This window comes from Haplochromis burtoni, unplaced genomic scaffold, assembly GCF_018398535.1.
Source record: "Haplochromis burtoni strain Fernald_Lab_line unplaced genomic scaffold, NCSU_Asbu1 Contig_17, whole genome shotgun sequence".
Classification (NCBI taxonomy): Eukaryota; Metazoa; Chordata; class Actinopteri; order Cichliformes; family Cichlidae; genus Haplochromis; species Haplochromis burtoni.
Genome location: NW_024582378.1, coordinates 1,344,274 through 1,356,048, shown reverse-complemented (window position 1 = coordinate 1,356,048; position 11,775 = coordinate 1,344,274). Strand labels below are relative to the sequence as shown.

Here is an 11,775-nt window from a genome sequence, read left to right as displayed (position 1 = left end):
GAAATCATACAAATCCAAAACTGAGCAGCCGGAAGGCCTCACAGGGATTATTTGTACATACACTGATGATTTGAAACTTTGGCAATGATTTATTTGAGCATCATTGCTATATACAGTCATGTGAACAAGAGTTTTCACAGGACTCTATGCAAGCCTGCAAAAAAGCACACCCTTCCTGCTTCCCTGGGAATTAAGAGCGTAAATAGAGCCACTGATCAAATGCACCCGATCAGGTGATCATGAGTAAGCATGAGCACCTCTATAAAATAAAAATGTTGACAGGTTGCTGCTCTGAAGCATTCAGGTGTGTGTTAACAAGGTGCCATAATCTTTTCAGCTGTGGATGTTCTAACAAATTCACCCCACGGTCAGACCATGTAGAGCTACACCTAAGCCCTCAGTTAGCATGTTAAATGTTAAAGTTCACGACGGTCTGTTAGAAAAAGCCGGAATAAGTGTGGCTTGTATGAAGAAAGCCTCTTCTTTCTAAAAAGAACATGGCAGCATGGCTAAAGATTTGCAAAACTGCAAGAATAATGCACTTGTATTGTGCCAACTGTGAAGCATGGTGGTGGTGTGGCGATGATTTGGGCTTGTTCCTCAGCCATGGGACTCCAGACCTCAACCCGATTGAAAATCTGTGGAGGGTTATATATAAATGCATGAGCTGCAGTAACATTATAAAGCAAAGTTCGCCAAAGTTCGTCCACAACAACATTAGAGACTAATAAAGTCATACAGAAAACAATTACTTGATGTTATTGCTAAGTGTGGTTCTAGAAGGTACTGAATCGTGGGTATGCTCATTTTTCCACAGGACTCTCGGGTAAAGCTTTCTGTTAGTTAAGTGAAAAGCAGATTTATTTTCTTGCTTTGTCACATTTTCCATGTCTGGGGTGCGTCAGATGTGTATTAATAGTACTTCATGCTATTTTTATTATAAACACATAATAGATTTCAATCACCAAAAGATGAGATACAGCAAGTTAACGCACATATTGTCCCGCACTGTATGGTGGACGATTATAGAAGCTGCTGACAGCTGCAGAGAGGCCACTGCTCACCAGAGCCCAGACGCCTCAGGCACTCAGGCTCATAGACGCAAATGGATTCAGTGTGGCAGCACCTCCGAGAGTGGGCTGCGTTTTCTCCTTAAAAATGTATTTATGCTTTGTAAGAGGTTCCTTTGAATCTGTTATGAGAATCTGGAGAAGGTGCAAATGAGATGACGATAAACACGACCCGTCGTTTTATTATTGTGGCATCACTGATGTGACAAATGTTTGTGCTGTGTGAATCAGATCAATGTAAACACAGTTTATTTGTAATAAAAGTCCTTCAGAGATGTTAAAGCTGATCCTAAAATGAAACGCATACGAGGACAATTTAAGCTTTGGATGCATAAGAGCTCATAAAATCCAGCTAATGAACCATTTGAATCGGCATACTTTGATACACAGTTTTCTCTCTACATACATTTTTCACACCTACACCTAAAAGAAAACCCAGAACCAGACACAACTGACTCATATTTGATCAGCAGTAGCAGCTGAAAATATTTGGTATGACTCAGATATATAAAGATCCATTTAGTGTGGAACGTATTCCGCTGTATCGTGCATTCGTTTGCTTCCAACGATCCGAAGTCAGCATCCATATCCCAAGTTCCAAAACCCCACTTACTGCTCTCTAACGACCTGCGTCTCACCTGAGTTCAAAGGGCTTTGATCTCAGCTGCCCAAGTGAAGTGAACTAAAGGAGTAAACACTCCAGACTTTGAGTAAACACCTCCAAGTATGGATTTTAATGGATGGGAGCCGCTGGATGAGACGAAACACACTACAGTAGGTTTCTATACCCACCTCTGCAGAAGCTTCTTGCTGCTGCGGGAGATGCACACAGCTGAGGGCAGGGTGAAAAGCACTGATATATAACCTTCAAGTATAAGCTGGACTCTCTATCAGGGACACACGGGCAGATGCGCACTAGGAGACGATGCATCATTAAAATACAAAAACCGCAAAGAAAAGAGCAGTCGCTTTAAATTAACCTCGTCTTTTGTCTCCACATCCTTGCCCTTGAATGGATCTGTTACCCGTAAGATAAAAAGAGGTTTGAATCTTAAATCGGCATAAACAAATAATAACTTCCAAAAAAAGTGCGTAACACCATTACTTTCACATGCTGTATAAATCAGGTCCCCCTGTGAGATATTAGGCACCCAATGAGCCAAAATCCTTCAAGGTCAGAGCGTCCCTTCATAAATGAAGCTACTGAGGCTGAATTCTTGACATAACTCACGCTGACACGGAGCACACATCGTGCCAAAAACATGCAAGATGATGAAAAAATTCCCACTCGTGTTAACAATGGAAAGCAAAGTAAAGACGACACTGCCATTTGTGTATTGCATTTTCTTTAGTACTTTACATATAACGGGAAAATACAAGGGTTTGCTTTCAAGAGAATACAGGAAATTTAACAGTGCTCTGTACATTACAATATTATAGTCAGTGTGGTGGTTACTTGGCACAGCCAACCGAGCCGTGCACGTTGTGCACATTTCACCATGGGCGGGGGTGAGGGTGGGGATACAATTCAAAATCTTCATTTACATGTTATAAGCAGTCTAAGTTTCTATTAGCAGCTTGAAGAAGATACAAAATGAGCAATATCTACACTTTGCCAAAGCAGGAAGGGACTGGAGGATGTAAAAATCATAATAAAAATAACGTATTAAATACTGTGAGTACGTCAGCGAGGAGGGGAAGAAACGTGTGAAAACCGAAGCTGCTATTAGACACTTAATCTGTAAAGTCACCAGATCAGACTAACCAGGTTAACACTAATCACAAAAGAACCAGGCTTAGTTAGGAATTCTACATTCATCCTGAGAGACCGTCATTTGAAGTCAAAACTCAAACTGATTTTTCTCTCTAGTTCACAGGAAAACATGTCGATGTCGTAGCTGAAGGAGGTCGGGCTTGGACCGTCGTCTCGTTTGTAGCCGATAACACAGATTTAAAAATTATTAAAACCAGAATTGGTCATTATTCTTTTCAACCACATGGAACACAGAGAGGGCATGCAGCAAATCAAACCCTTAAAGTCCCAATCCAGGATTTATGTAGATCAGCTGTGGGTCTATATACAAGTAATATATGGAAAAGTACAGTTTAGTGATGAGAAATAATCTCACGCCCACTTTCAGACAAGAATTAAAGGGACAGTTCACCCTAAACTAAACCTCTGGGTTGTAGTGATATTTAATCATGTCATTTTTTTGGGATTTTCCCAGTTTCATAGAAAAAAAAAAAGCTCTCATCACATAGATCATGACCTGATTACACAAAGCGATCCACAAACCTTGTGGTGCGCACTTACATGTACAGCAGGAACTATTTTCTCTCCACCCAACTACACCCTCCAACCATAACAAAGTGCAGGAGAAAGCATCAATCTACCCATGACACGATGCACACCCTAGTGACAGAGTGACATCATGTAAACAACATAAATAGCGTCAAGCCTTCATTTACAGCTGAGCTGCAATGTTAACAAGCTGCACGCTTCGTTTTTAGTGTTTGCAGACAGTAGAAAGAAAACAGTTTAAAGAAGAAATCGCTCCAAGCGAGGTTTGTAGAGGTTTTTTCAAGGAACTGGTTCAGGATTTCTGAAACAGACATTGCTGTTGAGGTTTTAACAACCTTGAGCGCCTCAAGACAAGAGCCATCTGGTTTCATTATATTCAAGAGAAGGAGAACAATACTCCTGCTGATACCTCTATACCTGGAAATACCACATACCATATATTTTAAAATATGTCTTTGTATTTATTTTGCGGTGAACTGGCCCCTTGAAAGGATTAATCCAGCTGCTGATAGGTAGTCACACTGAGTGTTGAAACATGTGGTTTTCCAATGGGAAATAAAGTAACAGCTTTTGTATTTGCTACGAGTGACCGTGTCTTCAGATTGTCAATCAGTGAAATTTTTAAAGTACAGATAAAGTATGTCTTTAATTCTATTTTTTCATCTGAAGAAGCTGGTATTTGCATAACAGCTGCCACAGTTAGAGGAATTCTGGATTGGGTCTTTACCCAGACCCTTTCCAGGGTCTTAAAGGCGGTAAAATGGCAACAAAATACATTTTGAGTGACAAATAGAGCCACAAAAAGAAGCATGTCACATTTGTTTGCTTATTTGCAGGATCCAAATTAGACAGTTAACACAAAAGAAAACTCCAAGCCCTTAGATGCACACTACAGAAGTTAAGCAGAGTTACATGGAAAGCCATTTTTTAAGTCTGCTTGTCTCATTAGTCCTGAAAAGAACTTATTTTATGTGAGATCAGAGCTGGAATAACATCAACCTTTAAAGTCGTCTCTAGTTATTCTCTCTAAGTACTATAAAGCAGACAAGCTAACAGGGCAAGTGTAATTAAAAATACTATCAGCCCTGCTCCCGGTTACTATGCATCTGTCTGCCTGGCGACGTTTTCAGTCTTCAGATATTTTACGCTTAACTCTCCAGAGCTTTCATTTTTTCTGCTTGAGCTTACCTGAAAGCCACGTCAGTAAACATTTAAAAGACAGCAATTAACACTTCTGCACAACAACACTTAGGCTGTGTTGATTTCAACCGCTTTGATTTGTCAGTAAAGCCTGAGGTACATTTACATGATCTCACACCCGCACCCATATCATCCTCACAGCTGGAGTAACAGAAGCACATTTAGCATTTTCCCCGCAAAAGCTACTACGCTCCGGGACCGTTCATATTTGAAGTAAATTTGTGACCTCTACACACAAGTTCACCGGAATAGAGAATCGAAACAGGGCCCACATAAAGGTGTGTCTGAAAACAGTGTGACAGCATGAGATGGTCATGACTTAAATGATGGAAGAGAATCAATGATTTATTCCGTAACCTTCTTTAAGGATGGATGGCGTTTCCTGCAGAGTTTAGAGGATCTTGTGCTCAGTGAGAATGTTTCCATTAGAAGTTCTTCTTTTTATTATTTTTCCAAAAGGCTGGAGGGCCAGCCAAACTTGGGGAAGGGAAGTAAATCATCAAAAGATTAGAATCTATTACAAGTCTGATGCATAGCAAATCCCCTCGTTCAACAGTCAGATGTGATACCATTTATTAAAAATCTACAGTTCTGTTGTAACATTACCGAGGGGAACCTTCAGCCCACCACAAGACTATAAAATATTCAAGACTTCAACCAGCTTCCACTCGTATACCTTGGAGTAAGCAGCTTGTCGAATGTTCGAGCTGGAACTGGCTCCAGCTCGATGCAATATATACATATACTAGAGAGGAATGTCTGCATGTATGTAAGCCTGGCCTGGCCTGGAATGGCATGGCATGCGTGTAATGCATGATAACATATTCAGTTTAGTTATGTGTATGAATGATTATATAATTACAATATAAACATTTACAAATTTGGAAAAAAAGTTGCTGATTGTGCCTCAAGATCCCCTTCCATGCAAAGACTGTTAGAGATCCTCGCAATGCACAAGCTCCTTGTATTTATTCCTCATGCTGGAGAGCAGTCGTAGTATTTTACATAGTAGCTCTTACTACACTGGCTCTAGCCGTCGTGAGAAAACAGGGTGTCCGCGCTGATATACGAGTGAACTGTGACCATTTTTTTTATTATAAGGCATTAAGATTTTTTCAGGACCATGAGGACTAGTAGTAGTAGGGCACTGCTTTTGACTACCTATGAAATGTAGAAAAATGTAAGGAATGAACATGAGTACAAATCATGAGTGTGCCGCACCAACGACAACTATGAAGAACGTTTTGCCGTTAAAAGAACGCTTTTCCTACTTTGGCGAAAAACAAAAAAACAAAAGAAAAAATTTGATTTTTTTTTTAAACATAGCTTTCATGAGAGTCTTTGACAGTTATTTGCTCATCAAAGGCCTCTTTGTTTGGAATAGGTACAGTACTGCAGAGTCCCACCGAGCCACGACCGGTACCATACACCTGTCCGTATCAGGCTTTCATTGAAATGGTAAATGGCCTGTATTTATATAATACAGATCCTGAAAATAAGAGAGCCTCAGCAGCTCTCTCGTCGCCCATGGCTCGGCTTCCCAGTGAAACAGGTTTGCAAAAGCCAAGATTTACAGATTTCTCTAGCAATCGAGATCCTCTGGTCAGGTCTTTGGCTTCCTCGCGTCCTCCTCTGTGTGAGCGTGTATGAGATTACAGCACTGTGCAAACTAAAAGAAACTAACCAAAACAACAGTTGACCTTTTAGTCTGTGAAAAAATTATCTTTCACTTAGGTGTAAAAGAGAAAAATAGAAAGGAACGTTCTTCTTAGAAAGCCGAGAGTGGGGCTCGACGCTGCACCTCGTATCTCAGGCTATTTCTTTTATTCTGCGCATGTAATCGTGCAGTTCCTCTGGGTCTTGAAAGCCCATATCCTGGCAAACCCACTGAATGTCCTCTTCATCTGCTATCGGGATGGAGTTATAGGGCAGCTCCTCTGTGGGAAGGGTGGTAAAAGTGGTGAACTTGACTCGCTTGCGCTTAGAGGTGGGGGAACTGGCATCCTCGCCGTTCTCCTTTGTAGAGCCCCCAGAGCTGCCGTCGCCCCTTCCGTGTACCTGGCTTTGAACGCTAGTCTGGGAACTGCCACTGCTGTGGTGGTCCCCGTGGCAACAAGTCTGTACGCCCTCCAGAGGGTTAGTGGGACTTTCCACTTGCTGTGGTGACAGATCACACTGGGCCCTCAGCGGCTGGCCGTTTCCCAGGAACACCCAGTGGTGGGAGTGATCCATGTTGGCCTGACCCTCAGGTGGGATCCGCTTATGGCGGTATTTAAGCACAAAGACAATGCAGTTGATGAGAAAGACTAAAATGGCCAGGCAGAAGACTCCCAGTAAAGCGTACATGCCAATCTCAAGGTCAGTCATGTTGCGAGGCGAATGCACAAAGTCTTCCTCCTCCTCTTCTTCACCCTCAGTTGGTTCCTCTTGGATACTCATAGTAGGTAAATTGGTGTAATCAATGGGAACACTGGCAGGCTGCTCGTTAGATGTCTCATAAATTCGTCCACTAATGTTCGGATCGACGATTGGACGCCTGGTGACGGGTGCCAGCTCAATCTCCCCCTCCGTGGTCGCCTCTTCCTCAGAGTCCTCCTCGGGGCCAAAGCGGACCTTGACATAAACTGCAGCAGATGCGATGACGCTTTTGCGTTTGGTCTTCTGGCAGGCCTCACAGATGGTCATCTCCACACGCACCATCTCGCCAGATCCTTCTCCTTCTGCCACCACCACAGGCCAGCGTTGCTGAGGCTCCTGGGTTACTGACACAACTTTGTCATCCAATGTGGAGGCATTGAGGTTGTAGTCTTTGGGATCAAAGTAAGTCAGAGTGGCGGCTGTGTTGTCACTAAAAAGCATCCAGACAGACAAGCTGGCCTCCTGTCAGAGAAAAACAGAGAAATGCATTTTAAATTTCTAGAAATTAACTTTTTCTTGTTTCAGTATCAAAATGTCACTTCTGAAAATGCATCAAATGCCCCGACTACAAAAAAAAATCTGAAATCAAGATTTTTTTTCCCATTGAGAATGTAATTTGACTTGTGGTTCATGAGAAAAACAAAGAACAGTTATTCTAATTATTTCAACGCCATGAATATGTCAGGAGAAAGTAAGTGAAGAACATAAAAAACTGCACCAAAATCAATAAACAAGCTGCACTTACTTTACAAATCAAGAAACAGCTATGGTTATTGTTACACGTACTGTGTTTTTCCTTCTTTTGGGTAATATCTATACACACTAAGCAATGATGGATGCTTATATTAAATACACCCCAAGTTCAAATGTTGAGGTCAGTTTATGTCCCCACTTGTAGCCATTCGACAGATTTCAGACTGTTCTAAACACAAATTTTCAACTCAGAACAGTTATCCCTAATATGGTCATATTAGTCATCAACTGTCAGCACAGTACCCCACTCAGCCAATCAGAAGACAGCATCCTTAATGGGAGACGAGCTAAAACTGTGGAAGCACATTTCTGCCCAGCAGAGCCAAGTCAAACTTTTATTATCTCAAAATGTCCCTCAAAATATAAATGTACTTATTTATATATTTAGCAGTGGAAACAAGCTTCTCTATATAACAGCTTGTTACAGGCAGTGGACGGATTGAGGAGCTGCACCAACACCCAGTGTGAAATAAACAAGGTTTATTTTGAATATTAAAGTCCGACACGTAAACAAAACGTTGGGAATGGACGTAATAGATCCACTGAAAAAACAAAGCAAAAAGATTTTTGTAAATCTCAAGCAGAAATAAATGTAAGATAATGATGATGCTATGTGTTAGTTTTACCAAATACAGAAAATCCATTTATTTTGTGTGAAGTACAGTATGTGCTCGAAAGCTTGCATTTGTTAAATACTATTATGAGTAATAGCAGGATGACCCTTTATTTATGGGTTAATAACAACGCTTATCAAGATGAGAGACGACTGATGGCCAAGGTGAAGCAAAGGTATAATTTTGATAAAACAATAACCCATTCTGTAGATGTTCATTCCTCACCAAAGAATATTTAAACAGTTCGGTTCCTGTTATTTCACGGCATTGATCGTGATTTGAATGCCTGTTCCCAACTGAGCCTTTGAAGTCCTGGACTTGCTCTAATTCCTAAATCTCCAGAGCATTCGTGAGCATCCGCAGTGCCCCTTGCTCAGTACAAGCCTCGACATGCACACAAAACGGCCTGCCTCTGATGTGCACACAAGCGAACCACTTGCGAGCACAGAGGAGGAAGGGGTGGCAGAGAAATGACTGTGTTGTCCTGAAGGCTACAACGCAGGTTCGTTCGGCAGCACAGACAGATGAGGCGCAAACAGCAGTGGTGTGCGCTGCAAATGATGAGTCCGTCTCTTTGTGTTTGCTTCTTGTGTTGGTTTTATTTTTGTATTTTCTATCACTCTTCACTGTCTGCTCTCCCCTATAGAGAAATTGGATAAAAAGCCCGGGTGCCACTGCCAACACGGCAGTTACCTGACAACATTCATCTGCTGCAGAATAAACCACAACATTGGTGTCCGTGTAATCAAGGATGCATCTGACAGTCCCTTTTGTTCACAGCTTGCCTAAACATCAGGAACCAACCATTAGGAAAAACTGACAGAGAGGGAAGATTTTGTTTGTGGGTGCAGAACAAATGCACAGAAGGAAAAAAGATGTTTTTGGTTTGAAAGAATGGAGGGAATCAAGTAGGGAAATATCAACCCTATGTTTGGTCCAAGCCTCTAACAGATTGGTTTAGGGTTCTTTAATGTGCTATTCGGGTGTCATTCTACCTGTCTACATTTTCATTAACATTATTCACCTTTAAAAATTCATCATGCAGTCCTTAGTGGCTCAGACATAAACTTAAACTGTGTAAACTAATATTTGTGTAATATATGCCTCCAATTCTACTTTAGGGAACTCTAAGAACCAAAAGCAAAAGCAGTCTGACAGCAAAGTACACTATTGGGGTGATACTGTGGAGTCTTTAAGGTAAGATGGGGCCTGATTATTCAAGACAGGATTTTGAGACAAAATTTGAGACAGGATGTTGCTAATCCAAAGAGATATTGTGTAAATGAAAGTCCTACATATTTGTATCATTTCCTTTCTGAAGGACATATTATGGTCAAAAATGACTCTTCACATAGCTACTGGACGACACGATAATGCTATCAAGACAAAGTATTGGGCTAGACACCATCTTTATAAGATGGTCAAGTACAATAACCTAGCAGCCCGGTTGGGGACCACTAGAGTTGAAGCTCCAGTGTGAAATTTATGGTTTTCAGGGTTTTTAATCATTAACTCCGTTTCCCTGGGTCTTTTCCCGCGTTGTAGTTGTGCGTCTTATTTTGAAAGAGATACTTACATGTTACCATAGTGACCAGAGAGCATTAAGGGGCAGAGAGGAGGATGTTACTCTCAATTCTGTTGACGCATTTCAGGACGACGCTGCTAATAAAATTACACAATTACACAGTGAATTCGTGTTTATTATTATATTTACAAAATACCACAGTTTTTGTCTTGGTGGTATCATTTTATTTTGTTGTATTTATCCGCGACACCTTAAAGGCCGGTCCGTGAAAATATTGTCTGATATTAAACCGGTCCGTGGCGCAAAAAAAGGTTGGGGACCGCTGCGATAACCTCAGTTTTGTCTGAATTTAGAAGCAGGAAATTAGAGGTCATCCAAGTCTTTATGTCTTTAAGACATGCCTGTAGTTTAACTAGCTTATTTGTATCATCTGGCTTCATGAATAAATAAAGCTGGGTATCATCTGCAATATGCAATGCAGTACTATTAGCGTTTTCTAATAGTATTGCCTAAGCGATGCAATTATAATGTAAAAAGTATTGGTCTCAGCACAGAACCCTGTGGAACTCCATGACTAACTTTGATGTTAGTCATGGAGATTTCCCATTTACATGAACAAACTGAAGTCTATTAGATACAAACAATTCAAACCGGTGCAGTTTATTTATTATTCATTTAAAACCAAAGTTATGTTCTAATCTCTGTAGTAAAATATTGTGGTCAACGCTGCACTGAGATCTAGCAAAATGATCATAGAGGTGAGTCCATAGTCAGAGGTCATAAGAAGATCATTCATAACTTTCACTGGTGCTGTTTCTGTGCTGTGCTGCACTCTAAACCCTGACTGAAACTCCTCAAATAAACCATTCCTCTGCAGATGATCACCCAGCTGTTTTAGAATTACTTTTTTCATGAATTTCTGAGATGAAAGTAAGTGAGCAGCTTGCCATGTTTTATTTGAAAAAACACTCCACTGTCAAAAATTCATGTCCTCTGTTCAACCTCAGTTCTCCTTTTCATGGATGCCTTTGCCCTTGATTGTAACAGCTAGGAGAATAACTACACTCATCACTTTAGTGGAGAAAGAATTTTAACGGTGTTTCTGTGTTTTCTCAGAACTGACATGTGGGCATAGCAATAATAAGCAAAACTCTTTCATCTGAACAACACGATATGAATTAAAGCTACCAATATGGATGATAGTAAAGTAACTTTCTCAAGTTTTTATTTTGTGGCATCTAGAAATATATATATATGGATGTAAACGCAACATGAACAGCTTGGATTATAAAATATGCATAAGCAGTGCAAATATTATTCCGTGACATTTGCATCAATTTAAGGTTGCAGAAGTGCGATGTGTACTTTTTCGCTACGCAGCAACAACAGCAACAACAGGAGTGGTTTACAAAGATCCCTTAAACGCTGAAGTCTTTCAGTTCAAAGAGGATTGAACTTTGTCATGTGGAACAGAATAATGCAAAAAGACCTTGATTGTCCAACTCGCTCCATACATAGTTTATGTGTTTCATTCATTTCTGGAGTAATAGAGGACATTTAGTAAGTTTTCCTGTGAAACGGAATCAAATGGCTTGAAATAGCTCCAGTAGTCCTCTGAGAGGTTTGCCGGCAGAGGAATTGGCTGCCTTTTATGGCCCGGCCTTGGAGAGCACTTAGGACAATACATTACAATAATTAAATTTCAAGGTGGCCAAGAAGCGGAAAGCAAGAAGAATTGGAATTTAATGCTCGCTTCTCTCTCACTGATGCCTGATGTGGTTGTCGTTGCGTTTTTAGCAACTTGCAGGCCAGAGAAAGGGCAAAGCGGGAAAACGAGTCAGACGCACACATACACACATTTCTCCCGAGGTGAAGCAGGGCTGCCAATTAATT

General features: G+C 40.9%; 1 protein-coding gene across 2 annotated transcripts in view; it reads right to left on the bottom strand.

Moving 5' to 3' along the window:
• Positions 1 to 2,399: 2,399 nt before the first annotated feature.
• tmem132e (transmembrane protein 132E) overlaps positions 2,400 to 11,775 on the bottom strand; it is a 410,466-nt gene continuing 401,090 nt past the window's right edge. For both annotated transcript variants that reach the window (XM_005916013.3, XM_005916012.3), the window contains exon 9: positions 2,400 to 7,452. In XM_005916013.3, the coding sequence (XP_005916075.1) occupies positions 6,382 to 7,452 (1,071 nt within the window). In that variant the 3' untranslated portion in view covers positions 2,400 to 6,381. The remainder of the gene's footprint in view (positions 7,453 to 11,775) is intronic.